Raw genomic sequence first — 26,417 nt, forward strand, 5'->3', positions numbered from 1 at the left:
CCACCCCTTCACGAGAACACCAGTGAACACAGCTCTTGATCTAATTTACTATCCATTTCTCAGTATACTCAGCAAGATTATTGAAAATGGTTTTCATGCTTTTTTTTCTCCCATCCTTATTACAGTACTAACACGATTCTTGTAAAAACCAGACCTTGGGGATTTTTTTCTCATATAAGTCTTAATCCTTAATCATAGAAACAACTATTCATCTTCTCTTTTCATTTGGGACTAAGAAATTTGTTTCAGGAGCAGCCAAATGCCTAAACCCTTGATTTCTGAAGGAATGCTCCCTAATATATAGATATATAGACAGCGATATAGAGATAGATAGATAGATAGATAGATAGATAGATAGATAGATAGAGATAGATAGATAGAGATAGATAGATAGATAGATAGATAGATAGATAGATAGATAGAAAGAAAACACGGAGATACAACTTTACTATCTGTTTCTTTTCTTTTCTTTTCTTTTCTTTTCCAAGTCAGGGTTTCTCTGTGAAATATTCCTGGCTGTCCTGGAACTCACTCTGTAGACCAGGTTGGCCTCGAACTCACAGAGATCCACCTGCCTCTGCCTCCTGAGTGCTGGGATTAAAGCCATGTGCCATGATCGCCCAGCTATTTCTTCTTTAGTAAGTTGGCAAGGTCTTGTGTAGCACTTACTATGTGTGGAGAGAGTGTTGTGCTATGCTATTAAAGAGGGCAAAATGATTGACTCTACTGTTCAGTGATTTATCATCGGACCGCGTTTAACCAACCAGAACAACAGACATAATAAATAACAAAGAAGTAATGCAACAGAGAAGCTTCGTGACTTTTGGTGTCCAGGAAGTAGAAACTGGGAAAACTGTAGGCAAAGAGGTGCTGCCTGAATGCCCACCCTGTAAAGCGCGCATTTAGATCATTTGGGCCATGGAATTAGAAGACTCGACTTCAGATCCTCATTATAGTAGCGTTGGTGTGGCCTTAAGCAATTGACTGAGTTGTACCGAAACTGAGCTTCCTGATGTATAAAGTAGCAATATCAAAGCTTCTAATTCATATAGTTCAATGGTATTCAAATGAAATAAAGTATGAATAATGTTATGTTAATACCCAAGAATGAATAACAGCACTATATCACTGGTATCAGGGAGGTCCATGGCAAAGAGTTGCAAAATTAGGACTTCTTTTTCATAGAAAAAGTAGTTCTCTGTACTTTCTCACTCAGGACGTAAAACTTGGTGTTCAAAAGCGACCATGTCTAGGAATCTGCTGTAAAACTCGATACTCAAAGTTGCTTTTTGTTCTTTTATTCCATCGACATCCAGCCTCGGTGTGGCATTTTCTGACTCAACTTTGAGCTCTGCAGAGAAAACCCAATGGTCTAACACATACCGAGGACTATCGATTTTATTTTATTTCACTTGATATTTAAAAAAGGAAACACCATTTCTCCTACAAACAAAACAAAAAGCCAAGTGTGGTTGCTCATGATGGCAATCCTTGCATTCAGGAGGCTCACTGGGCCTTGAATTGGAGATAGCCTGGCCTATATTATGAAACCTTGCTCAACAGACACACGCACACACACACACACACAGGCACACACACACAGGCACACACACACAGGCACACACACACAGGCACACACACAGGCACACACACACAGGCACACACGCACGCACACACACCACACACACACAGGCACACACACGGGCACACGCACACAGGCACACACACACAGGCACACACACAGGCACACACACACAGGCACACACGCATGCACACACACCACACACACACAGGCACACACACGGGCACACACACACAGGCACACACACGGGCACACACACACATACACACACAAGCAGGCACACACACGGGCACACACACACGGGCATGGGGTGGGTGGGCAATATCCTGGAAAGTCCTGCCCTCTCTGTACCTACTCACATCAGAATAAATTGCATCTTATCCGTGCCAGCAGCTCTAAGGAAGGTATCATTAAAGATTTCAAGGTTGGTGCATAAATGGATTGAGTGAACATAAGAGCTCTCATTGCTGCAACTCAAAGCAATCAGGGTCATTTGTAGGGAGCCTTAGCTAATGTCCGGGTCATTTGTTAGTGTGGCCTAGAAAGTCATATCTTTTATTGCTTCCCTTGCCACACTGCTACATAGAGATCCTCCCGGTTCTGGAATTTTCCTCTCACTGTTTATTACAAGCTTAGATCGCGAGACCTCCCACTGCCTAACCCCGAAGCAGGCAGGCCTGGAAGGACCCCTTTTGAGAGGCCAGATGTCGAGACAGAGAAACTCCAAAGGTAAGGAACTGTTACATTTACCAAGAGGCAAGCCCAGCAAAGCAAGAGCCATGCTATTTTATCCAGAGAAAAAAAAAGTCTTTTGAAGTTGTCTGAAGGCCATGCTCAATTGGGAGATCAGAACTAAAGATCTGACCATATTGGAAATTAGCATTGCTAATGAAGTTTTCAGAGAATCACAGATTATTTTCATCTCCTTAACCTTCTCTATAAATACTTCACTTAGAAAACATTGTGTTGCTATTTTTAATCATCTAATAATGGACAAATGCTATTTTAAAGCAGTAGCAATGATGCTAATGCCATTTTTTGAAAAGAGGCATCAACTCGTGGCACGTTGCTCTCTTCTGTCCGTTTTGATTCCACAGTAGAGAGTGGCAGCTGACTGAACTGTCTGGTCAGTCGGACACTAGAGACCATCTGAGCAGTTCGGTGACAGGACTATTTGCGTTTTAGAGACCCGGGTACAGACAAGAATCCCAAGGGACCTAAGCATCTATGCCAGCCTGGGGGAACTAAACCCTGATCCGGGCATCTAAGAAGCAACTGGTCTCTGTACAGTTCACAGAGGGACATCTACTGTCTTGACATGGCCACCTCTTACACATAAAGACACTGATATCTGCAGCCCTTCCAGAATATACCATGGAAAGGAAGGCAGTCTGAGTCCATTAATATGAATGAAGCAACTGCTTTGTTTACCTGTCTTGTGCTCGAGGTTAAGTTACCTGAACGAATTAGCTATATTTACCCTCACCCCAATCCTGCTTTTTCTGGTGTTGATTCACTATTTGAATGAGTCATTTACTTACCCACCAAACCCCTGCTGACCATTTACTACATTCCAGGTGCTCTAATACTGAAAAAAAAAAATCATTTTTTAAGGCTTCCTTGTCTAGGGAGGTGGTTCCATGGGTTAGCTGTTTGTCTTACAAACATGATCTATGTTCAAACTCCAGAACACGTGTGAAAATGCTGGGCTTGGAGGCGCACACTTGTAAACCCATTGCTGGGAAGACAGAGACAGCAGGATTCTTGGGGCTTGGTGACCACCCATGATAAACTAGTAGGTAAACTCCAGGCCATTGAGAGCCCCTGTATCAAAGAAGCCAGGTAGATAGCTTCTGAAGGACCATGCTGAAGGTTCTCTTGTCATGACCCACTCATGAACATTACACATGTACACACAAACACACACACACACACACAGATGGGACATACACACATACACAGATGGGACACACATGCACACACACACACACACAAATAGGAGGAAGCAGAGAGAGAGGTTTTTGTTCTGCTTCTATGGACTGTTGTCTTTTTGGTAAAAGATAAGGAAATAGGTAAGAGGAAGGGAGGGAGGGGTAAGGAGAGAGAGCAAGAAGCCATATACACAAGCACAGCAAAACACGGGATAATGCAAAGGGGAGATCTGAACAGAGACGGGAAAGATTCCTTTTTGCTTAGTTGTCAATGGGAGACCGGAAGAGCAAAAGGTAAACTAAGGGCTGTGTGGCGAAGGAAACTGAGAGCAGGTCAGTTTCTCAGCAGCCCAGGTTTTCTGCAGGAAAGTGGCAGGAAAGACATAAGGGCCAGACTGGGGAGGAGAGAGGAAGGAAAAAGAAAACAGTAGATGGAGCCAGATCCTCAAGGTTTTGTGAGCAGAATAAACAGCGTGGATTTTCCTTTAAGCCTACTGGACGATGATTGAAATATCATCCCTTGCAAGGGGTCAGTCTGTTTTACGCTGCACAGGCCTGACGATGGGCAACTTCTGCATTTACAGGGCTCTGTGGAATTAGCAAGAGCTACTGAGAATCCGCTGTAGTACAAAGAGATGGTGATGGGCAGGTGGTGCGCAGAGCGTAAGCTTTGTCTGGAGCTATTGTTGGGGCAGGGAAGGCGCACCTGGTCAGAAGATCACCCTTTACCCATCATCTCTCACATCTTATCTAGGCTCAGTTGACCCAGAAAGTCTTTGTGGAGAAATTCTTAAATCTAAATATGGGAAAAACGAAAACACAAACCAATACAGGGACATACCCAGGATCACACAGCATACCACGAACAGAAGCAAGAAAGAACCATGTATCTACTTGCTAAATCATGCTCCCAGGGAGCACATCTTCTCACGTGGGATTAGTCATGCCCCGCGCTGAATAAGTGATGAGTTAAGAACCCTTGTGGGATGGATGCAGTGGATGTTTTGACAGCTGGGCAATTGTGTCGGCCTTGTCTTCCATCACAACTTTACTAACTATTGATCATGTGCTTGCGGACAAGCCGCACAATTCTCTGGGTCTGTGCATCTTCCTCCATCAATTGGAATAACAATAACTTTTTAATTCCCCGAGACCCATATAAAATGATTCATGAAAACACCACTTAGCAGACCACCTGGAGCAGAGTCAAGAATGCCCATGGTTATCATGTAGAAGATGTCTTATAACTTGAAATGAGTCTCTTCATCTTCAGAGCTGGTGAGTGGTACTCACTGTCCATTCTGAAGAACTGTGGAACTGTGAAGGATGGGTTTCTACGTGGATTCATGGCTGACAAATCACCCCTCAACCTTCCTCCACTGGGCATAGCAGGGGCCTTCAGCATGAGGTGTCATTCCTTCTATGAGTTCTGAATTCATTAATTCTGAAAATATGTATTGAGTGCTTACTTAAAGGCTAGGTGACAATCAACCTTTTCACTGGCTTTACCCAATTAATTTCTCCCATTACTATGTGATAACTTTTCAATAAGCATATGCTAGTGACTGTCAGAGAAAGAGAGAGAGAGAGAGTGTTAAGGGATGGGATCCTATGATAATTTCAAAGGACCATGAAATTCATCCAGTTTGAAGAGTTTTACGTACCCTAAAGGCTTGCTTATGCATATGGAACAAGATTTCAAGCTGAGGCTGAAATTGGTGTTAGGTGTTAGCACACTTGCCCCAAATGCCCGAGGCCCAAGATTCTATCCTCAGTACTGCTAGGAAAAACACAAATGGAGCAAGATCAAGTGAGAAGGAGACATCAAACTGGCATTCCTGAGCACATATTTGGATTTGAGGAAAACACTGTCTTGTCTATCTTTCATGCCTTTCTTACACCTCCCTGCCAAGAACTGTAAAGTGTTAGCGTACCAGTTTTACAGAGGGAAAACTCAGTCTCAGAGAGCTCAAGAGGCTCCCCCGGTCACACAGCCAGTGAAATAAGAACCAGCTCAGGAGTCTAGGATACTGCACTCTTGATCACATTTTGAGGGCATTGTTTGCTGGACTCACACATCCCCTTCCAAACAGAAAAAAAAAAAGATAAGGCTGAAAGAGAAAGGATGAGGATGGTTACTGTGGTGTGTGTGTGCATGTGTCTGGAGGAGAACAGGAGAGAGACACAGACAGACAGAAGCAGAAAGAGGGATATAGAAGACACGGGGCGGATTCTGGATTGCCGACCATAAGTTAAACACATGGCAGCCTGTTTGAGTTTCTGATGGGGGCGTCAGTACCTGAGCAAAAGGCAAAGATGAAGTAGAAGTGGTAACTGACCCCCATCCCTGTGCTGAGTAGACACCAGGGACAACTGACCACCATCCCTGTGCTAAGTAGACACCAGCGCCAACTGGACGCCATCCCTTTGCTGAGTAGGGTGCTCATTCAGGACAGAGAGGGCACTGGCACTCAGGATTCCACCCTAGGAGTTTCAGTATAGATCATCAGCATCATTATCCTTAGCGGGTGATAAAATATCCTCAGGACACCCGAATGAGGGGGGCCTGCAACCTGCAACAGCCCCTCCGTGAACTCTAGTCCAGCCTCCCGGAACACATACCCTCCAAGTGGTGAGATTGCTGCCCCTTGGGGAAGTCGGTGCCATTTATTTCTGTAAAGGAAAGAAAGAAATGTGGGTACTGCAAGCTTTTTAATTTTGTGAGGTTTGCAGGTCTTCATTAATACTACCATGATGGATGAGCACCAAGTTGTAATTTGTTCCTCCCCTAGTCTCCAGAGCCTGCAAAGCCCATCTTCCAGTGCCATCATCTTAATGATTATTTATGGACAGTTCATGAATTTCGCAAATGGGTATCATACATAACACCCATGCATTTCCATAAAAACGAGGGCAATTTCTTTTAAAACAAACATACATTTGCTTCATCTGCAGCTCTATGCCCGAGGATTTAATGAAACACTGCTTCCCCGTACCCTCAACATGCAAAATCCTGGCTTGTGTTCAGCTCCCAGTTTGATTTTAAGTACTGTGCCCACGAGAGGAGGGGGCTCTCTGAGTAAGAGGGAGCTGGTGCCTCTGCTCCTGATGCAGCGTGCTTGTGCAAAGCGGCCCTGCACTTGCAGTTGGTTGTGAGCGGAGAGGCAGGAGTGGGAGGTACGCCACCGAGGTAACCACCTCCCCACAAAGCAGGCAGCTTCGCATCCAGGGGAGTATCAGGTTGCTGTACTCAGCTGTGGGCTGTCACTGTCTCCTAATGTGACTGTTTTCCCAGCCCTCTGCAAGGAGGCAGAAGCTGCTCTCTGATTGGTATAGCATCTCCCTTTGCTCTGCATTGATTTCTTGTCCTCCTCCTTGGCTTCATAAAGAGAGGGGCAAGAGCTGGTGCTGTGGAAAGAGAAGCCTCATTTTTAGTATGAGACAACCTCTGTCTTTTTTCAGGAGAGGGAAGTTGGACTACCAATTCTTTTGTAAATGTGTATGGTGATATTTGCTCCGGTAAGTTCATCTCTCTATTGATTTGCCTCTCTCTCTCTTTCTCTGTCGTCTGTAAGTACATTTGGGCCGTATACTTTTCTTTCCTAATGTGATTCTTTAGAAATATCCAGTGATGATATCTTCCCTCCCCTCAACTTTGTTTTCTTTTATGCATATGTTGAGACCAAAGAGTCTGGGTTATGTGGTATATATAATTCTCACATTAGCTGTTAAGTATATACCGGGTTGCTGGGTTTCTCTTAACACAGTAAGGAAACTATTTAAGCAAAGTTATATTGGGCTTTATAAAAATATAATGCCATTCTATATCAGCCACTTTAGGAGTGTTTAATGTTCTAAGTATATTCATTGTGCTGCAACCTGCTTCCCATTTTAATTAAAGTTTCTTCATCAGCATTGTAGTGCGTGCGAATGCCTTCAACTCCTTAAATAGCTACCAAATATTATGTGTCAATCTCCTCGGGTCTTACACCAGAGAATAATGAAGAAATGGGGTTTCTTTTCGATTCTGAGGTATTCTTTAAAAGACCTGAATTTCTCTCTCTCTCTCTCTCTCTCTCTCTCTCTCTCTCTCTCTCTCTCTCTCTCTCTCAAGTGTTCATATTGCTAAAGTAAACCTCTTGCCTTGTATGAAAAGCTAGGCTTCAAGTAGCCATTGTTTCTTGTCCGACTTTCTTTGCGTTGTGTATTTGTGCCACCATCTGCCGGAGGCCCAGCCTTGGCTCTGGTGTGGCTATAACTCCAGCTAACCAGGGGAAAAGTTGTTCTTATTTGATCCACACTGATGCGGAATGTATGTCTGGTCACATCTGTCAGAGTCATGAATTCTAGATGCATCACCTGGTCGCTGAGGTTAGAGGATGGTCTGAATTCCTCAGCTAATTCATCTGTTAGTGCTATTATAGTCCATAGGGATTAACTAATCATGCTAATGGCCGCAAACATGCCTTAATCCCTTTTTATTTTTGTCACACAGTCAGCAAATCTAGGTAGTCTTTTTTCATGGTAAATGAACTAGGGAATGTATTCATAACAAAAGGTAAGGGTACCTTTAAATCGGGAGCTAAAGCCTGGCGATTCTTAGAGGTTTTGAAAGTAAAGTTGGAAATTCCATGCTTCTCTAGAACTCCCAGGCATATGTGCTGTTTGAATAACCAGTTTTGAGACTGTGACAGGTCTCAGATGCGCTAAGGAAATAGTAACGGTTGTCTAAGAATGCGCTGACCCTCAGGCATCACTGTTCAGGCACCCTTCAATGCACCTGCTGTTGGCATGCTGAAGTGGGGTTGCTCACTTTGATAATCAGTCTGAATGTTGCTTGATCTAGCTTCAAAATAAATTCCCCCAAACCCACCTGTCTATTTATATTGCCTGATCCCAGTTCTTGTGGATGTGTCTCTAATAACAAACGCAGATGTCACTCATCCTATAGAAGCTAAGCACGCCTTCACAGGTAGTCTGTTGGAAAAAAAAAAAACAAGCATGGCTTTTATCCTTGAGCTGAATGGAAGAGTCAGTGGTGGGCAGGCCCCATCCTCTCTCCTCGCCAGCACACACAGCCAGCTCACATTTACCAGCTCCACTTTACATCCTTGGATGATGCTCCTTCAGGGTCAGCCGTCACAGGTTGAACGTAAAGTCATGAGCTGTAAACAGAATTGTCAGCATATGAAGCTACTCCACAGTAGAGTTGGAGGGAATGGTGGCCCACAAGTGTCTGTCTTCTCCTTCACCTGCTAATCATGGCTGAGTTGGGGCTCCAGATAGGGAGCCTTAGGGAGGCCCATTGAACCTTGGTTACGTAAAGAAGTCAGGGTCTTTGACCATTATATTGAGTTGGGATAAGTCTGCGCAGTCTTTAATTTTATCCCTCCGACAAGTCCAGAATGCAAAGTCCAGAAAAGTCAGTTTTTTTTAAAAAAAAAAAATCTTTTTTTAAGGAATGAAAATCCCAACGCAGTGTTGGACAAAAATAATGAAGTGCCTTTGAATTTTTCCCACAATGAAATCATCTATTCTTTTTAGCAAAGTGAAGGAGGCAGAAGGTGGTGATTGTGTCCAACTGGTAAATCCACGATGCGTCTACACTTGGCTGAGCTCCCCCAACTCATAGTCTTCGTGTGGTCTCCTGGAGCCACTCTGAGGAGGCTAATCTCATTGCTCCACTTTGCAGAAAGGAAAATGGAGACAGAGAGAGTGTGTAACTTGATGAGATGACGCGATAAAGCGGGTGAGGAGGAGTGGTACCTCCGTTCTCAGTCAGGGCTCCATGTTGTCGGTGGAACGGATGACAAACTCCTGGCTAAGAGTGGTATGCAGGAGCTTAACAAATACCATGCCGCGCTTCCACTGGTATTTTTCCTTCTTCTGACAATAGGTAACCTCCCTTTTCTCACACTGTGCTTTTGTAACTCCAGGCTAATTATGTGCCTAAGAACCACTCGGTTTGTGCAGCTCCCAAGATGTGGATGTAGCAAAAGGAAGCCAGCCTGGGGAGAGAACGTATGCAGATGTGGCTAAATTAAGGTATCCCTCTAAGTGAGCAAGACAAATCTGTCCCTTGACTTTCAGTCTGTGAACAAAGGGTTCCAAATAAAGATGCAAAATAACTTAGAAACATCAGTATCTCAAGGCGCCCAGCGTGTCGTGGATGCAAAGTGCAAAAAGGCAATACCAATTGATTTGTTTCACTTGGGAAAACTTTATAGAATGCTCACCTTCACTTCAGCCGCCCCCATGATTTTCTTCCTGTTCTTTGGCTAACTAGAAAGGGCTTACGTGGTGCTTCAGTTATAATATTGTTTCTCTATCAGCCAGGTAATTAAAAAATGAACCCAACTGCCTCTAAAGGAGCTGAGCAGTGCGGCAGAGTTGAAGCCCTGAGTTCTTAAACACGTTTCTTTGCACCCAGGTACTGAGATCCCCATTTGAAATCCATTCCAAGCCAGTACAACTCAGAGAAGTCTTCCAGGGGAAATTTTTGACTAACATAGAATCGATATGTTTGAAATTTCCCCTCAAGCAGCAGGGTGGAAGCAGGGCACAGCGCTCATGGGAAATCTGGGAAACACTGTGCTGTCTTCTATTCCACCAGGGAGGATTCTGAGTGATGAGAATGTGGCTAGAATGTTAAGTCTACCTCAGGACGTCCTTACTGTGTTTTACCAAAACCCCAAATGACAAAAGCAAATGAGAGAACAAACACAGCACATTGTTGGCTCCCGGAGTGAATCTTTGAAGGTGTGGTCACAACATTGAGGGGTTTGTGTGTGTGTGTGTGTGCTATGATTTGCTGACTAATTTGCACTAGTTTTGAGCTAACACTTTCATAGACAGTTAGGTGGTTAAAAGCTCAAACTGCAGTGAAATGATTCTTAGCTAACAGTCATTTTCTTTTTTTGGCAGAAACAATAACTTCATTCTGAATTCACTTTTCTCCTGTTCTTGAATAAGACATAATTTGGTGGTTTAATCAGCGAGTGTGGTATTAGAACCAGCACCAATAAAGAAACCTGGATCATTTTGCTTTTTGTTGATGAGTGCTTATGAGGGTTCTAAATGTACTGAGAGCCACCAAACGTAGCCTTTTGCTCTAAGAAATTATGTTGCGTTCAGCCTCAGGGCGAATCAAATGTGTGCCATCCCTTCTAACCAATCTTGGAAACAGTTTTATAAAGGAAACAATTTTCCAGTCTTCCTTCTTCAGAGAGATCACTAAGTCCCAGATAAACAGTATTAGAAATCCTACCCAATCCAAACTTTGCTTATTTCTGCTTAATTTAGATATGGATGTGTGTCTTTAAATATATTGATCATTGAGTGCTTAAAAAGAGTCCATTAAATATGAAGAAAGTGGCTGGTATAAAGACAAGTGTGTTGGAGAGGTCTTGAACTTGACACCAAGCTCACTGTAAACTAGTGTGCACATAGAGCAGGGGTCTTGTTAGGTATTTACAAGGATCACTTCAAGCTTGGAGCCTAAAGTTAGCACAAGAAGGATGCTTTAAAAAAAAGAGGTTCTTGATCATGGGTATGTACCTTTAAATATTTATATTTAAAAGAAAGAGAGGGGGCTGAGTTGAAGTGGAGACCCTAATCTGTCAGCAATCTGCAGAACTTCATAGTATTCTTTACCGTGATCATCTTAGCATAACTTCCACCCGTTGGGGTTGAAGGGTATCTCCAAACACATTCTATTCCAGTTCCTGGAAACCTAGTTTCCAGCCCAGGAGAAAGAGCATACACTGAGGAGTGTTATATTGGCCAGAATACTTATATAGTCATGTCTCATGGCCCGTCGAAAAGATGGCAAAATATAGGCTTTTAAAGAATTGATCAAATTTAACGAAAAGATTGGAATGTTGGCCACCAGGTTGCTTTTTTATTTAGCAGATATTTAAGTGTGCCTGCCATGCCCTGGGTACCGTGAGAGCTGCAAAGATACAGGGTGAGCAAACAGATATAATACCTCTTCTTTCAGAACTAAGTATCTTTATGGTCCACTCCTCACCTAAGCCTACTTTCTAGTTCACATCCCCGAATAAGTCTTCTGATAGTACAATTGAGCTGGCCCAGAAAGTCGTCTGCAGGGAATGTGTGCTATTGGGCTTATCTGTTCATGCTTAAGGAGGGAACAAGAGCTCCCCTTTTTTGCTGGAGTGTTTACCGTCTACTGAGTGCAGTGGTTTGAAGGGGAAACAGGCTGAGGCTCCATAGTGCTTAGGTCTTCTCAGTGTTGTTTGCTACTATTCGGCAGCCTCACAGGGGTTCTCCCCTTAACCCTCCGCCCAGTGCTCGGGAGAGTAAAGAAAGGAGAAATTTTGATAGGACAGAAAAGAAGATAGGAGAACAAACTGCAAAGGGGCCCATAGGACCTAAGATGATCCCTGACAACCAGGACTGTCTGACTTGCTTTATCTGTCTCTGCTAGGTGTTCATGTCCTTGTTTGTCTTCAACAAATGTGTATGGTGGGTGGGTGGGGGGAGGGCTCTTTGAGCTGAGCACACTTCCAGATGCTAAGGCAGGGCAATAAACAAGATGGCCCCATCTCTGAATTTGAGGAACTTCTAATAATCCAAGATTATGCAGTCCCAGCACTGTTAGCACATTCCCCAGGTTGTTGTTGGCTGAGAAATCCCTCTGTGGAATAGTTAGTAGCGTTCAAGGGCTCTACCACTAGATGTCAGTAGCAACCTCCACCCTCAGCTAAGACAACCCAAATTACCAAAAGGCTTTGCCAAATTGCCCCTGTCTGGAGTGAGAACCGATGAAAGAAACTTGCTAATTACGGTCAGCTTTGACTGGCTTTGACTGATTCTTTTTTTTTTCATAAGCAAAATGATTGGTTTATTTCCCCCAGCAAACCCCTCCTTGTCTTTAAAATAGTCCTCTTGAAAACACTTTTTTTTTTTTTTTTTTTTATAATTCCAAATAATGCTGGAACAAAGAGAGAGGGGATTAGGGGAATACTCTGAGCCTCCCAGCAGGAAGATGGTGGGCTGAAACCCACTGATGTCATTTGTAGCAGTGGGGGGGTACCAACCACTCACTCAGCTAATATATATTAATGGCATTCAGCTTATTGTTGGGTGGGGCAAATAGGAGGGGCTTATGTGACTCAGGCTAAGAGTGGGTCTGGTGGGGAAGAGGAGCTTAAAGTTTGGTAAATAAGAGGTTTTGCTGTTATAGTTCAGCAAGCACACACACACAAGAGAGTTCAGTTAATGATTTGTGAAGAGAACATAACTTTGGAGGGTCTTTATTTGACCTCGACATAGGTGGGCAAGGGAAACCCTTGTAGGCTTGTCCAACCCTTTGGTCTCGTGACATGATGTTGTCATCGCAAAATTCATGCTTGAAAACAATGGAGCCACAAGAAGAAAATAAAAGAAACCCTGAGGAGTGACTGGCCCTAAACGAAAACTCTATGTCTCATCCCTTCCCCCATGGCTCAGAGATTGTCTAACAAGACGGGTAGAGATATTGTAAGAGCTAGAGATCAGGAAGACTGGGTGAAACAGGATGCAGGACCGCAGCAGCATCCATAAGCTCACAGCAGTTGTGGTTGCCTAGCAGAATTCCAGCAGGGATGGAGAGGTTCACAAAGCCCCAGCCCTAACTGTGGCTGTGCTGCTACTGGCAACTGATAACGCCTGGAGGAAGGAGTCAGGTTTTTTTATTTTTATTTTTTTTCTTTTTCTCTCAGGGATATGACTCAGGAGAGTCTCCCATGTTTCAGGAGACATCCTTATTCCCTCACAGACATACTGATAACATTAAGTGGAGTCAATGGATTTAAGGGGGGGAGGGACATGAAATTAGAAAAGAACAGCTGTGGGGAGAATTGGGAAGTTGTTGGAGGTACAGAATGGAGGATGGGGAGGTGGGTTTGATAATTTACATTAAGAAAATGGGGCGGGAGGGATGGTTTCACGGTTAAGAGCATCGGCTGCTCCTCCAGGGGACCTATGTTCTGTTCCCAGCACCCACATGGTGGCTCACAACTCTCTTTCACTCCAGTTTCAGGGGATCTGGCATTCTCTTCTACCTCTGTGAGCACTGCATACACGTGGTACACAGACAGACATGCAGGCAAAACACTCATACACATAAAACAAAAATAAATTTTTAAAAAAATAAGAACAACAAAAATCAAAGCAGTTCTGAAAAACATTCCAAAAAACCACCGTATAATGTTTTGAGTAGGTTCAGAGTTTTATGTTGAGCCGTGAGAGTGAGTCTTTTCATTTTTTATCAACAGTAAGGTCTATTTAGAACACAAAGGAATGTGTGTATGTGTGCGCGTGTGTGTGCGTGCGTGTGTGTGCGCGATACATTTCATTAGTTATCCCTGTTCCTCAGGCACACAGAACTCAGGTAAAAATCTGCTGTGAAATTATACTAGCAAATGCCTTTAATATAATGACTCAATTTGATGTGATTGATCAACCAATTGTCCAAGCATATATTAAGAGTATTTCTTTTTAAACAATGTTATTATTTTTATTTTACATGTATGAATGTTTGCCTGCATGTTTGCATGTGCATTCCACATGTGCCCGGTGCCCACAGAGGCCCCGAAAGGGAGCTGAATTCCTTGGAACTGGAGTTTAGGATGGTTCTGAGATGCTGTGTGGGTGCTGGGCATCAAACCCAAGTCCTCCGGAAGAGTAGCATATGTTCTTTACCTCTGAGCTATCTCTCCAGTCCCCTACATTTGATACATTAATAAGGACTTTAACATTTAACACCCTATATTGAAGATAATGGAATAAACATTTTAAAAAAGTTATCCCAAATCTAGGTATCTAAATAGGTATAAGAGAAACTTAGGTTTCCCGTGTGGGTTGATGCACATCGGGAACTTACCATGGAGGGAAGTGGGAGCTGTTGACAGAGGAATCCTGAAAAAGGCAGTTCCCGGAAAACCACAATACCTGTGCAAGGAGCCTGACAGTTTGACAGTCCCTGGCTCAGTTCAGGAAGCAGCAAACGTCTGGGTTCCAGGGCACCTTGTGGGTGAAGGTCTTCCTGATAGGTTGAGGCAATGGAAACATTGCAAAAAACCACCTCATAACGTTTTGAGTGGGATCCAGAGAATTTGGGAAGCTGGAGATTAAAATTTGCGAGGGGCTGGGGTTTGACTTCTGTTTGCCACCCCTCCCCCACCTCTAAGCCTTTGTGACACAAGAGACCAGAGTTCTATGATACAGAACTGGGGACCACCGCCAGGTTCCGAGGAGCACGCGGTCACCCAGTAACCACCAGGCCTAGCCACTGTCACAGCTACCTGGCAGCTCAGAGGTCACTGCAGGACCGAGATATGTCGCACAGGACAGTGACCGAGGGCATCCATGGGGGATTTCACACGGATGTAACCCTCTGATGGGCGAGCATAAGCTGTCAGGTACGTGGGGAGGCGCACAGGCGCAAACACGCCGGCCCTGGAGTCAGGTCTTGAACAGGCTCTAACCTTCTCTCTCAGCTGGCCTCTATCAGCTGGACTCCAGACTGATGACGCTGCCAAGGTCCTGGAGGACTTCCTCCAGCTGAGAAAGATGTTAAGGACAATGCCAGGTGCCACGCTGCCGAGTCCTGTCCACTTATCCTTCTGGAGAGGGTATTTTACCGTGATAGCCACGGGCCCTCAGAGCCTCATCTAAGCTACACAGATGGCTGTCTGCCCTCTCAGCGCCATGTACTGTCTTCTGGGCGGAGCGTGACAAGGACGTGGAAAGGCAGTCAGTTGTCAAGATGAAGCCCAACAATATCCAGGAATGAGCCTTACGAAGAGATTGGGGGTGGAGACTCAGGAGCCCCCTAAAGTATGACGATTCTCAAAGTCAAAACAGACGTCAGTGGCCAGAGAGACCATTGAGACAGTTCGGGGGAGCACAGGCACTGGGCATGGCCACATAACCAAATCCCTGACATTGATCCTGACATTGATCACGCTATCGCTCTCCTGGTCTCTGAGGCTGGGGTCTTCATTGTACTGACTCCAGTTATGAAAGCTCAGTGGTCAGTGAGGTTGACCGCACGATGGAGATCTGTCTGAGAAGCAGCCCCAGCATATGCTGATGGTATTCTTCCAGACGGACATGCTGCCACCTTCCCACCATAGTTGGGACTTGAACCCAGGTCTACACTTACGCTAGCACCCTCCCACTGTGTTGTAACCCTGGCCCTTATTTTCTTCCATATAAGATTCTTCAGGCCATTTCTTTCTTAAGTTGTCTGTGACTGTCTTTTTCAAAGAAGTTGTCCCATGGTAAATGGACCAGTATGGAGCTATTCACGTCACTGTACCCTATTCTGCTCTTGGTCACTATGGGATCAGCAGTGGTTGCCCATCTTTTTTTTTTTTATTGAGAAAAGGAGAAAAAAAAACAAGTTTCCACCTCCTCCCAGCCTCCCATTTCCCTCCCCCTCCTCCCACTCTTCTCCCCCTCCTCCCAATCTTCTCCCCCTCTCCCCACTCCTTTCCCCCTCCCTCTCCAGTCCAAAGAGCAGTCAGGGTTTTCTGCCCTGTGGTAAGTCCTAGGTCCTCCCCCCTCCGTCCATATCTAGGAAGGTGAATATCCAAACTGGCTAGGCTCCCACAAAGCCAGCACATTAGGTAGGATCAAAACCCCTTGCCATTGTCCTTGGCGTCTCATCAGCCCTCATTGTTCGCCATGTTCAGAGAGTCCGGTTTTATCCCATGCTTTTTCAGTCACAGTCCAGCTGGCCTTGGTGAGCTCCCAATAGATCAGCTCCACTGTCTCAGTGGGTGGGTGCACCCCTCGTGGTCCCGACTTCTTTGCTCATGTTCTCCCTCCTTCTGCTCCTTATTGGGACCTTGGGAGCTCAGTCCAGTGCTCCAGTGTGGGTCTCTGTCTCTATCTCCATCTATCACCAGATGAAGGTTCTATGATGATATGCAAGATATTCGTCAGTATTGCTCTAGGATAGGGTCATTTCAGGTTCCCTATCCTCGGCTGCCCAAGGAACTAACTGGGGACCTCGGCTTGGGCACCTGGGAGCCCCTCTAGGGTCAGGTCTCTTGCCAAACCTAAAGTGGCTCCCTTAACTAAGAATTGTGGTTCCGTGCTCCCCTGTCCAACCTTCCTTTATCCCAATCCTCCTGTTTCCCCAAGGCCCCACCTCCTTCCCTTCTAACTTTTCTCTCCCCATCTCCCCTTACCCCCATCCCACCCCACCCCCAAGATCCCACTTTTCTCCCCGGCAATTTTATCTACTTCCCTTAGCCAAGAGGATAACTATATGTTTTTCCTTGGGTTCCCCTTCTTACTTAGCTTTTTTAGATTCACCTATTGTAGACTCCATGACCCTTATTTATGGCTAGAAACCAATTATGAGTGAGTACATCCCATGTTCATCTTTTTGGGTCTGGGATACCTCACTCAGGATAGTGTTTTCTATTTCCATCCATTTGCATGCAAAATTCGAGAAGTCATTGTTTTTTACCGCAGCGTAGTACTCTAGTGTGTATATATTCCATACTTTCTTCATCCATTCTTCTATTGAAGGGCATCTAGGTTGTTTCCAGGTTCTGGCTATTACAAATAATACTGCTATGAACATAGTTGAACAAATGCTTTTGACATGTGATAGAGCATCTCTTGGGTAAATTCCCAAGAGTGGTATTGCTGGGTCCAGGGGTAGGTTGATCCCGAATTTCCTGAGAAACCGAAACACTGACTTCCACAGTGGTTGCACAAGATTGCATTCCCACCAGCAATGGATGAGGGTACCCATTCCTCCACAGCCTCTCCAGCAAAGGCTATCCTTGGTGTTTTTGACTTTAGCCATTCTGACAGGTGTAAGATGATATCTCAAAGTTGTTTTGATTTGCATTTCCCTGATTGCTAAGGAAGTTGAGCACGACCTTAAGTGTCTTTTGGCCATTTGAACTTCTTCTGTTGAGAATTCTCTGTTCAGTTCAGTGCCCCATTTTTTAATTGGGTTAATTAGCATTTTAAAGTCTAGTTTCTTGAGTTCTCTATATATTTTGGAGATCAGACCTTTGTCTGTTGCGGGGTTGGTGAAGATCATCTCCAAGTCAGTAGGTTGCCTTTGTGTCTTAGTGACAGTGTCCTTTGCTTTACAGAAGCTTCTCAGTTTTAGTAAGTCCCATTTATTCAATGTTGCCCTTAATGTCTGTGCTTCTGGGGTTATACATAGGAAGCGATCTCCTGTGCCCATCTGTTGTAGGGTATTTCCCACTTTCTCTTCTATTATTTTCAGTGTGTTCGGGCTGATATTGAGGTCTTTAATCCATTTGGACTTGAGTTTTGTGCATGGTGTTAGATATGGGTCTATTTTCATTCTTCTACAGGTTGACATCCAGTTGTGCCAGCACCATTTGTTGAAGATGCTTTCTTTCTTCCATTGTATACTTTTAGCTCCTTTATCAAAAATGAGGTGTTCATAGGTTTGTGGGTTAAAATTCGGGTCTTCTATACGATTCCATTGGTCGACTTCTCTGTTTTTATGCCAGTACCACACTGTTTTCATTATGTAGCTCTGTAATAGAGTTTGAAGTCAGGGATGGTAATGCCTCCAGAAGATCCTTTATTGTATAGGATTGTTTTGGCTATCCTGGGTTTTTTTGTTTTTCCATATAAAGTTGATTATTGTCCTCTCCAGATCTGTGAAGAATTTTGATGGGATCTTGATGGGGATTGCATTGAATCTATAAATTGCCTTAGGTAGAATTGCCATTTTTACTATGTTGATCCTCCCAATCCAAGAGCAAGGGAGGTCCATCCATTTTTTGGTATCCTCTTCAATTTCTTTCTTCAATGCCTTAAAGTTCTTGTCAAATAGATCTTTCACTTCCTTGGTTAGATTTACCCCAAGATATTTTATGCTGTTTGTGGCTTTCGTGAATGGTGAAGCTTCTCTGATTTCCCTCTCTGCTTCCATATCCTTTGTGTATAAGAGGGTGACTGATTTTTTGGAGTTGATCTTGTATCCTGCCACATTACTAAAGGTGTTTATCAGCTGTAAAAGTTCTTTGGTGGAGTTTTGGGGGTCGCTTATGTACACTATCATATCATCTGCAAATAACGAAAATTTAACTTCTTCCTTTCCAATTCGAATCCCCTTCATCCCATTATGTTGTCTTATTGCTATTGCTAGAACTTCAAGCACTATATTGAAGAGGTATGGCGAGAGTGGCCAGCCTTGTCGTGTTCCTTAGTTAAGCGGGATGGCTTTGAGTTTCTCTCCGTTTAATTTGATGTTAGCTGTCGGCTTGCTGTATATAGCTTTTATTATATTTAGGTATGACCCTTGTATCCCTAATCTCTCCAAGACTTTTAACATAAATGGATGTTGAATTTTGTCAAATGCTTTTTCAGCATCTAATGAAATGATCATATGGTTTTTTTTTTCTTTCAGTTTATTTATATGATGGATTACATTGATAGATTTTCGTATGTTGAACTAGCCCTGCATCTCAGGAATGAAGCCTACTTGATCATAATGGATAATTTTTCTAATGTGTTCTTGGATTCGGTTTGCCAGTATTTTGTTGAGGATTTTTGCGTCGATGTTCATGAGTGAGATTGGCCTGTAATTCTCTTTCCTGGTTGAGTCTTTGTGTGGTTTTGGTATCAGAGTAACTGTAGCTTCATAAAAGGAATTAGGTAATGACCCTTCTGTTTCTATATTGTGGAATACATTAAGAAGTATAGGTATTAGCTCTTCTTGGAAATTCTGATAGCCGCATTGAAACCATCTGGTCCTGGGCTTTTTTTGGTAGGGAGGTTTTTGATAACAGCTTCTAATTCTTCACGACCAACAGGTCTGTTTAGATTGTTCACCTGGTCATGGTGTAACTTTGGTATATGGTATTTATCTAAAAAAGTGTCCATTTCTTTTACATTTTCCAGTTTTGTGTTATACAGGCTTTTGTAATAAGATCTAATGATTCTCTGAATTTCCTCTGTGTCTGTGGTTATGTCCCCCTTTTCATTTCTGATCTTATTAATTTGCGTATTCTCTCTCTGCCGTTTGATTAGTTTGGATAGGGGCTTATCAATCTTGTTGATTTTCTCCAGGAACCAGCTTTTTGAATCATTGATTCTTTGGATTGTTTTCTGTGTTTCTATTTTGTTGATTTCTGCCCTCAGTTTGATTATTTCCAGTCTTCTACTCCTCCTAGGTGAGTCTGCTTCTTTTTTTCTAAAGCTTTCAGGTGGTCTGTTAAGTCTCCAATATGTGCTTTCTCTGTTTTCTTTAAGTGGGCACTTAGTGCTATGAACTTTCCTCTTAGGACTGCTTTCATAGTGTCCCATAAGTTCGAGTATGTTGTTTCTTTATTTTCATTGAATTCAAGGAAGACTTTAATTTCTTTATTTCTTCCTTAATCCAGGTATGGTTCAGTAGTTGACTGTTCAGTTTCCATGAGTTTGTAGGCTTTCTGGGGGTAGCATTGTTGTTGAATTCTAACTTTAATCCATGGTCATCTGATAAGACACAGGTGGTTACTAATATTTTTTTGTAACTGTGTAAGTTAGCTTTGCTACCGAGTATGTGGTCAATTTTCGAGAAGGTTCCATGAGCTGCAGAGAAGAAGGTATATTCTCTCCTATTTGGGTGGAATAATCTATAGATGTCTGTTAAGTTCATTTGCTTTATTACCTCCATTAATTCTCTAATTTCTCTGTTAGGTTTCTGTTTGATTGACCTGTCCATTGGTGAGAGAGGAGTGTTGAAGTCTCCTACTATTAGTGTGTGTGGTTTGATGGCTGCCTTGAGTTTTAGTAAAGTTTCTTTTACGTACGTGGGCGCTTTTATATTAGGGGCGTAGATATTCAGGATTGAGACTTCATCCTGATGAATTGTTCCTGTTATGAGTATAAAATGTCCCTCTCCATCTCTTCTGATTGATTTAAGTTTGAAGTCAACTTTGTTAGAAATTAGTATGGCCACACCTGCTTGATTCTTAGGTCCATTTGCTTGATAAGCCTTTTCCCAGCCCTTTACTCTGAGTAGGTGCCTTTCTTTGTGGTTGAGGTGTGTTTCTTGTAAACAGCAGAATGTTGGATCCTGTTTTCGTATCCAATCTCTTAGCCTGTGCCTTTTTATAGGTGAGTTGAGCCCATTAACATTAAGTGATATTAATGACCAGTGGTTGTTAACTCCGGTCACTTTTTTAGTAGTAGGGTTTGTGTGTTTCCCTTCTTTGAGTTGCGCTGGTGAAAGGTCTCTAGATGACTGAGTTATTGTGGGCATTGTTCAACTCCTTGGTTAGTGATTTTCCTTCTATTATTTTCTGTAAGGCTGGATTTGTGGCTACGTATTGTTTAAATTTGTTTTTATCCTGGAAAATATTGTTTTCTCCATTTATAGTAAATGAAAGCTTGGCTGGATATAGTAGTCTGGGCTTGCATCCATGATCTCTTAGTTTTTGCAGTACATCTATCCAGGACCTTCTGGCTTTCATGGTTTCCATAGAGAAGTCAGGTGTAAGTCTGATAGGTTTACCTTTATAAGTAACTTGGCCTTTTTCCTTTGCGGCTCTTAATATTCTTTCTTTATTCTGTATATTTTGTGTTTTGATTATTATATGGCGAGGGGATGTTTTTTTTTGATCCAGCCTATTTGGTGTTCTGTATGCTTCTTGAACCTTCATAGGTACATCTTTCTTCAGGTTGGGAAAGTTTTCTTCTATAATTTTATTAAGTATATTTTCTGTACCGTTGAGCTGCACTTCTTCTCCTTCTTCTACTCCACTTATTCTTAGGTTTGGTCTTTTTATTGTGTCCCAGATTTCCTGAATGTTTTGTGATGAGAATTTGTTGGTTTTGCTGTTTTCTTTGATCAGTGTGTTTATTTTCTCTATGGTATCTTCAGTGTCTGACATTCTCTCTTCTATCTCTTGTAATCTGTTGTTAGTACTTGTCTCTGTATTTCCTGTTCATTTACCCAGTTTTTCCATCTCCATTCTTCCCTCGGTTTGTGCTTTCTTCATTGCTTCCATTTCATTCTTCAAGTCTTGAACCGCTTCCCTAACCTGTTTGATTGCTTTTTCTTGTTTCTCTTGGTTTTCTTGCGTGTCTTTGAGCGATTTATTCATTTCTTCTACCTTTTTGTTTGTAATCTCTAATTGTTTATGGCAGTTTTTCACCTCCTGTTTAAGGTCCTCTATTATTTTCATATAGTTCACTTTTGAGTCGATTTCTTCTATTTCTTCAGGAGTAGGGTGTACAATTCTTCTTATTTCGGGATCCCTGGGTTCTGGTGGTGTCATGTTGCCTTTCAGGTTGTTGGAGGAATTCTTGCATTGGAGCCTTCCCATCTCTTCCTTCAAATGGAGCCAGGAGAGGCCTGGTGTCTTGGTCCAGTCTTTGCTGTGATTGACTCTCTGGGTATATCTCTTCCGTGTAGAAGCAGGAACCGTTCCTGTCCAGATGGGATTCCTCAGCAAATAAACAGGGCCGCCGGTAGCCCAATGATCCAGGGCCAAAAGGATGAGTGGAGCAAGGGGGGGGGGCGCGGTATCCAGGAGCGCACAGGAAGCCTAGCGCTGGAGCTGAAGGTGCCCGGGCTCCCTTACAGGGGACCCTGAGGCCTGCCCGGTAGGCAGGCACTCACCGCTCTGGGTGGATAGCCTGAGCTTAAAACTGTACTTGAGCACTGGTCCTAGCATACAGCAGGGCAGGGTTGGGGAGGGGTGCTGGGGGGGCTGGGTCATGTAAAAGAAAGACAGCCCTGCAGAAGGAGCTGGGGGAGGGGGGCTTGTGCTCTCTTCCGGGACAGTCCGCCCCTGGATAGCACACACTCACCCCTCCTGATGGGATTCCTCAGCAACTAAACCTTTGACTGATTCTTCTGTGGCATTTCTTCTTTTCGTTTTTTAGGATTCTTAGCTGTGAATTTACCTCATTTGGCTTGGTACAGTCTGGCTGAGGCCAATAGAGCATCTGTAAGCTTCTCCCTGTGACTTCCCTTTACTTCTGTGCAGTGGAGCATCTGTAAGCTTCTCCCGGTCACCATCCTTTACTTCTCTGCCATGGAGCATCTGTAAGCTTCTCCCTGTCACCACCCTCTACTTCTGTGTAGTGGAGCATCTGTAAGCTTCTCCCTGTCACCACCCTCTACTTCTGTGCAGTGGAGCATCTGTAAGCTTCTCCCTATCACCACCCTTTACTTCTGTGTAGTGGAGCATCTGTAAGCTTCTCCCTGTCACCACCCTCTACTTCTGTGTAGTGGAGCATCTGTAAGCTTCTCCCTGTCACCACCCTTTACTTCTGTGCAGTGGAGCATCTGTAAGGTTCTCCCAATTACTACCTATTGTCTCTGTGTAAAACTAGACCACCCTAGGTAGCTTAACTTAGCTCATTAAATTCTAAAAATCAACAAATGAAGCAACATGAAAATCTACCTCCTTTAGCAAATACATGGCAGATGCTTAGGCCGCTATGTGTCTAAATCCTTGCAACTGAAAGGAAGTAGATCTGAAATTCACATTGATTTATCCTACAATTACAATATTTCTTGTAAAAATCAAACATCTTATAAGAGTTCTTGAAAATGTAAATGTTAGAAAGAGGAGGGGGCAAAATGATCAAAATGCCTTGAAATTCTCAGAAAATAAGAAGATCAGATTAAAAGAAATGTGTGCTGGGAATTCTAGGCAGGTGTCTAGGGGTGTAGTTGGAATTTTCTTTGGGTCATCAACCAGCTCCCAAATAAAGACACAGAGACTTCGTATTAATTATGAATGCTCACCCTTAGCTTAGGCTTGTCTCACTAGCTCTTTGAATTTAACCTGTTTGTATTCATCCATGTTTTGCCTCGAGGCTTTTTTCTCTTTAACCTTTCTTTCATTCTGTACGTCCCACTTGTCCACTTCCTTTGTCTGACAGCTGACTCCGGGTGTCTTCCTGTTGTCTCCTTTTCTTTCTTCTTTTCTTCCAACCTAAACTCCTCCTCCTACTTACTCTTCCTGTCTGGGAATCTTGCCTATGCCTCCTCTCTTGCTTTTGGGTGGACAGCTTTTATTTGACCAATCAGGTCCCTTAGGCAGGCAATGTAAAACAGCCACACATTTTTACATAACTAAACAAATGCACAATCTTTGCATAGTTAAACAAACATTCTGCAACATAGGGGCCTTAGCAAGGTCTCCAACTTTTAGTTGACTGCTCCTAACCTTCTCTTTAGGCACTGGCGTCACAAAACCTCAGCCTTGTGAAGGGAGACAGGGGCAGGGGGCTCTGGGATAAAATCTGGCAGAAGAGTAGACATAAAAACACATGGAAGGCAGGCGTGGTTTGCAGTGACACCTTTACCTGCCCCAAGCACAGAAAGGAGCAGGTCTTTCCCAGAGTGAGTGCTGCGTGGCAGCCAAGCCCCTAGTGCTGGTTTTTTTTGGTGAGTTGTTCATGGGTAGCCTCTGGGCCCCTTGTCACATTTTCCAAGATAAAAAGCGCTCAGTGAATTATCCCGACGTGGTTCTGGGAAACCTGTCTTCTTCCTGCAAATTGTCTGAGAGCACCGAAACTGGATGGAGAGGAAATAAATCAGGTTCCTGACGACAGAGTATGCCTGGCCGTAGGTGATGTGTTTGGGCCCCGGTTGGTTTCTTCCTCCATGACGTGGGAGTAATGAATTTCCTGTATAGACTTGTGAAGAGAATGTGGGAAAGTCCTCTAGTGATTGTGTGGGCCCAGACAATACCATTGTTTCCTTCTCTCTAAACCCATTTTGCTATCAGTTTTCACGCAGTGTCTTCAGTGAGTGTACAAGAAAATGGTCTCCCCATCTTCCAGGAAAAGGACTGGAGTTACTTGATGGATCTAAAGTAGCCTGGGAATGCTCTGTGGGGTCACTCTCTCAGGGGAGACTGATCCTATATTATAGATTTCAAAGGCAGAACACCATTACTGAAGAGTAACTGTAATACAAACAAATGTGATGTGGATAAAGCCATTGCCTACGATCTGCTCCTCGCACAGAATACCCCCCGAATCTTCCATCTCCCTTTCACCTCCTCCAGTCTCAGCTCAAACCGCTGCCTTTATAATTGTGGAGAAGACTACCTTGGACCTCAGTCCATTGCCTGCTAATGGTGCAAGACTTTAACCCTCTCCTGTCACCACATGGCTCTGCAGCTTCTCAGAATTCGTGCTCATGATTGTCTCCACACGGGAGAGTTCAAGGAAAACCCTGATGGCTTCCCTCCCCGGGTTGCTCATTAGCCCTTGCTGCCGGAAATTCAAAGGTTTCTCCTTTCTCGATTTTATTTACTGAAGCATCCCTTGACACATTTGATTGGAAAAATCAGTTAGCTCGTAGGTTTTGAAGGCTATTATTTTCTGGCAGCCTTTTCCCAGGGTGCTTTCCTCTGCTGCCTCCTCTCTGACTCCTAACTGCAGACTCCCTGTCCTCTGAGGTTTTGAATGGCGCCCTTCCTGACCTCCCCAGCCCAGTTCCTCCACTAAGGTCCTTTCACCTCCCATCCTTGTTGCCCCTACACCCAGAGAGCATCTCTCAGAGCTTTGTTTCTGAAGATCCCTGAAGGAAGGTAAGAATGCATTTTGATTCACTCTCCCCCTCATATCTCTTCTTTTCTCTTAGGAGAGGCAACAATGTGCCAGGCCCTGCACTGAGAGGTTTACACTTGGGGGTAACTGAAACTGGTACAGTCCACAGCATCACAAGATTTGCAGTCTGAGGGCTGCTGGCGGGCACATTTCAAAATCCTTCAAAAGCTATTTAATTATTATTACAGTTAAGTTTTAAATATAAGAGCTAAGCCATCTTGGGTACTAATTATATGACAGGCGAGGCTCCAAGTGTTTATGCTTGTTAATTTATTTAATCCCCATAACAGTTCTGCAATAGAGTTTAAGGGGGAAAGGATTAGAGCCCATCAAATACGAAGGCCATAGACTCCTTTAGGAGATCCAGGAGTGCAGAAATGAGGGATGACCCAACAGGACCAAATACCAAGTTCACATGGCTGATGTCTACACAGTGTTCATTGCTCATGGGCGCTGCGCTCTCTGCTTGCAGGACTTGCATCTTCCAGACAGCACGAAATGGAGCACTCTTATTATTTTGAAGGCATGTGAATGCTTAGCCACTTGCCCGCAGCATGCAAGTGACGGCTGTGAGCTGTACCTTAGCTGTATTTGACCCCAGTGCTGAACTCTTTCCCACTATGAATACCCATGAAAAAAGCACTCCACGTTCTGACCCTGCCCTTGGTAGAAGGTAAGGAGGAGGATGAACATCCAATGCGTGGCTGAGGAAAGTTGCCAGTGACTACTTTATTATTTGCAGTTTTTAAAAATGAAAATATAGTTACATAACTCCCTCTCTCTCCTCCCTCCAGCCCCTCCCATGTCCTCTTCCCACTCTCTCTCCAATTCATGGCCTCTTTTCCTTTAATTATTTTTGTTATATGTGGATGTATAAAGTCATAAATACACACGTGTAACCTGCAACCTGCTGAATCTGTTTCGTCTTGCTTGTATGTATGTGTTTTCAATGGTGCCGAATGTATGCCAGTTAGGGGACTCATCCCTGGGAAAAGAGTTCTCACTCTGTCAACAACTGTCTGTAGCCTGTTGTCTAGGGAGGAGCTCAGGAGGCTTCACCCCCCACTTTAGCATGTCTATTGATTTCCTCATTTGGGGAGGGTCTTGTTTAGGCAGTCATATTCTTGAGTTTCCCTGGGTGCAGCTTCTGTATGGTTTCCAGGAGCCAATCTCTCAGCAAACTCTCTGGACACTGACCCTTCTTCAAGGTCAAAAGGAACTTTGTGGAGACTGGGTGTGAGCGGTGATGTTTAAGCTGTTAGCATCCTTAGGCAGCAGCTCCAGTCCCGTTTCTGCACCTCAGAGAGCTGCCTAGCATATGC

At 43.8% G+C, this 26,417-nt stretch overlaps 1 protein-coding gene across 3 annotated transcripts in view; it reads left to right on the forward strand.

The window, feature by feature from the left end:
* The window catches only part of Synpr (synaptoporin), a 328,081-nt gene that overhangs the window by 144,800 nt on the left and 156,864 nt on the right, over positions 1-26,417 (forward strand). Inside the window, exon 1 of one of the 3 annotated variants that reach the window (XM_075988600.1) lies at positions 6,487-7,032. The exons of the other annotated variants lie outside the window; for them this stretch is intronic. Within the exon in view, the coding sequence (XP_075844715.1) occupies positions 7,009-7,032 (24 nt within the window). The 5' untranslated portion in view covers positions 6,487-7,008. Of the gene's footprint in view, positions 1-6,486; positions 7,033-26,417 lie in introns of those variants that run through there. 3 annotated transcript variants of the gene reach the window in all.

Source organism: Microtus pennsylvanicus, chromosome 10, assembly GCF_037038515.1.
Source record: "Microtus pennsylvanicus isolate mMicPen1 chromosome 10, mMicPen1.hap1, whole genome shotgun sequence".
Classification (NCBI taxonomy): domain Eukaryota; kingdom Metazoa; phylum Chordata; class Mammalia; order Rodentia; family Cricetidae; genus Microtus; species Microtus pennsylvanicus.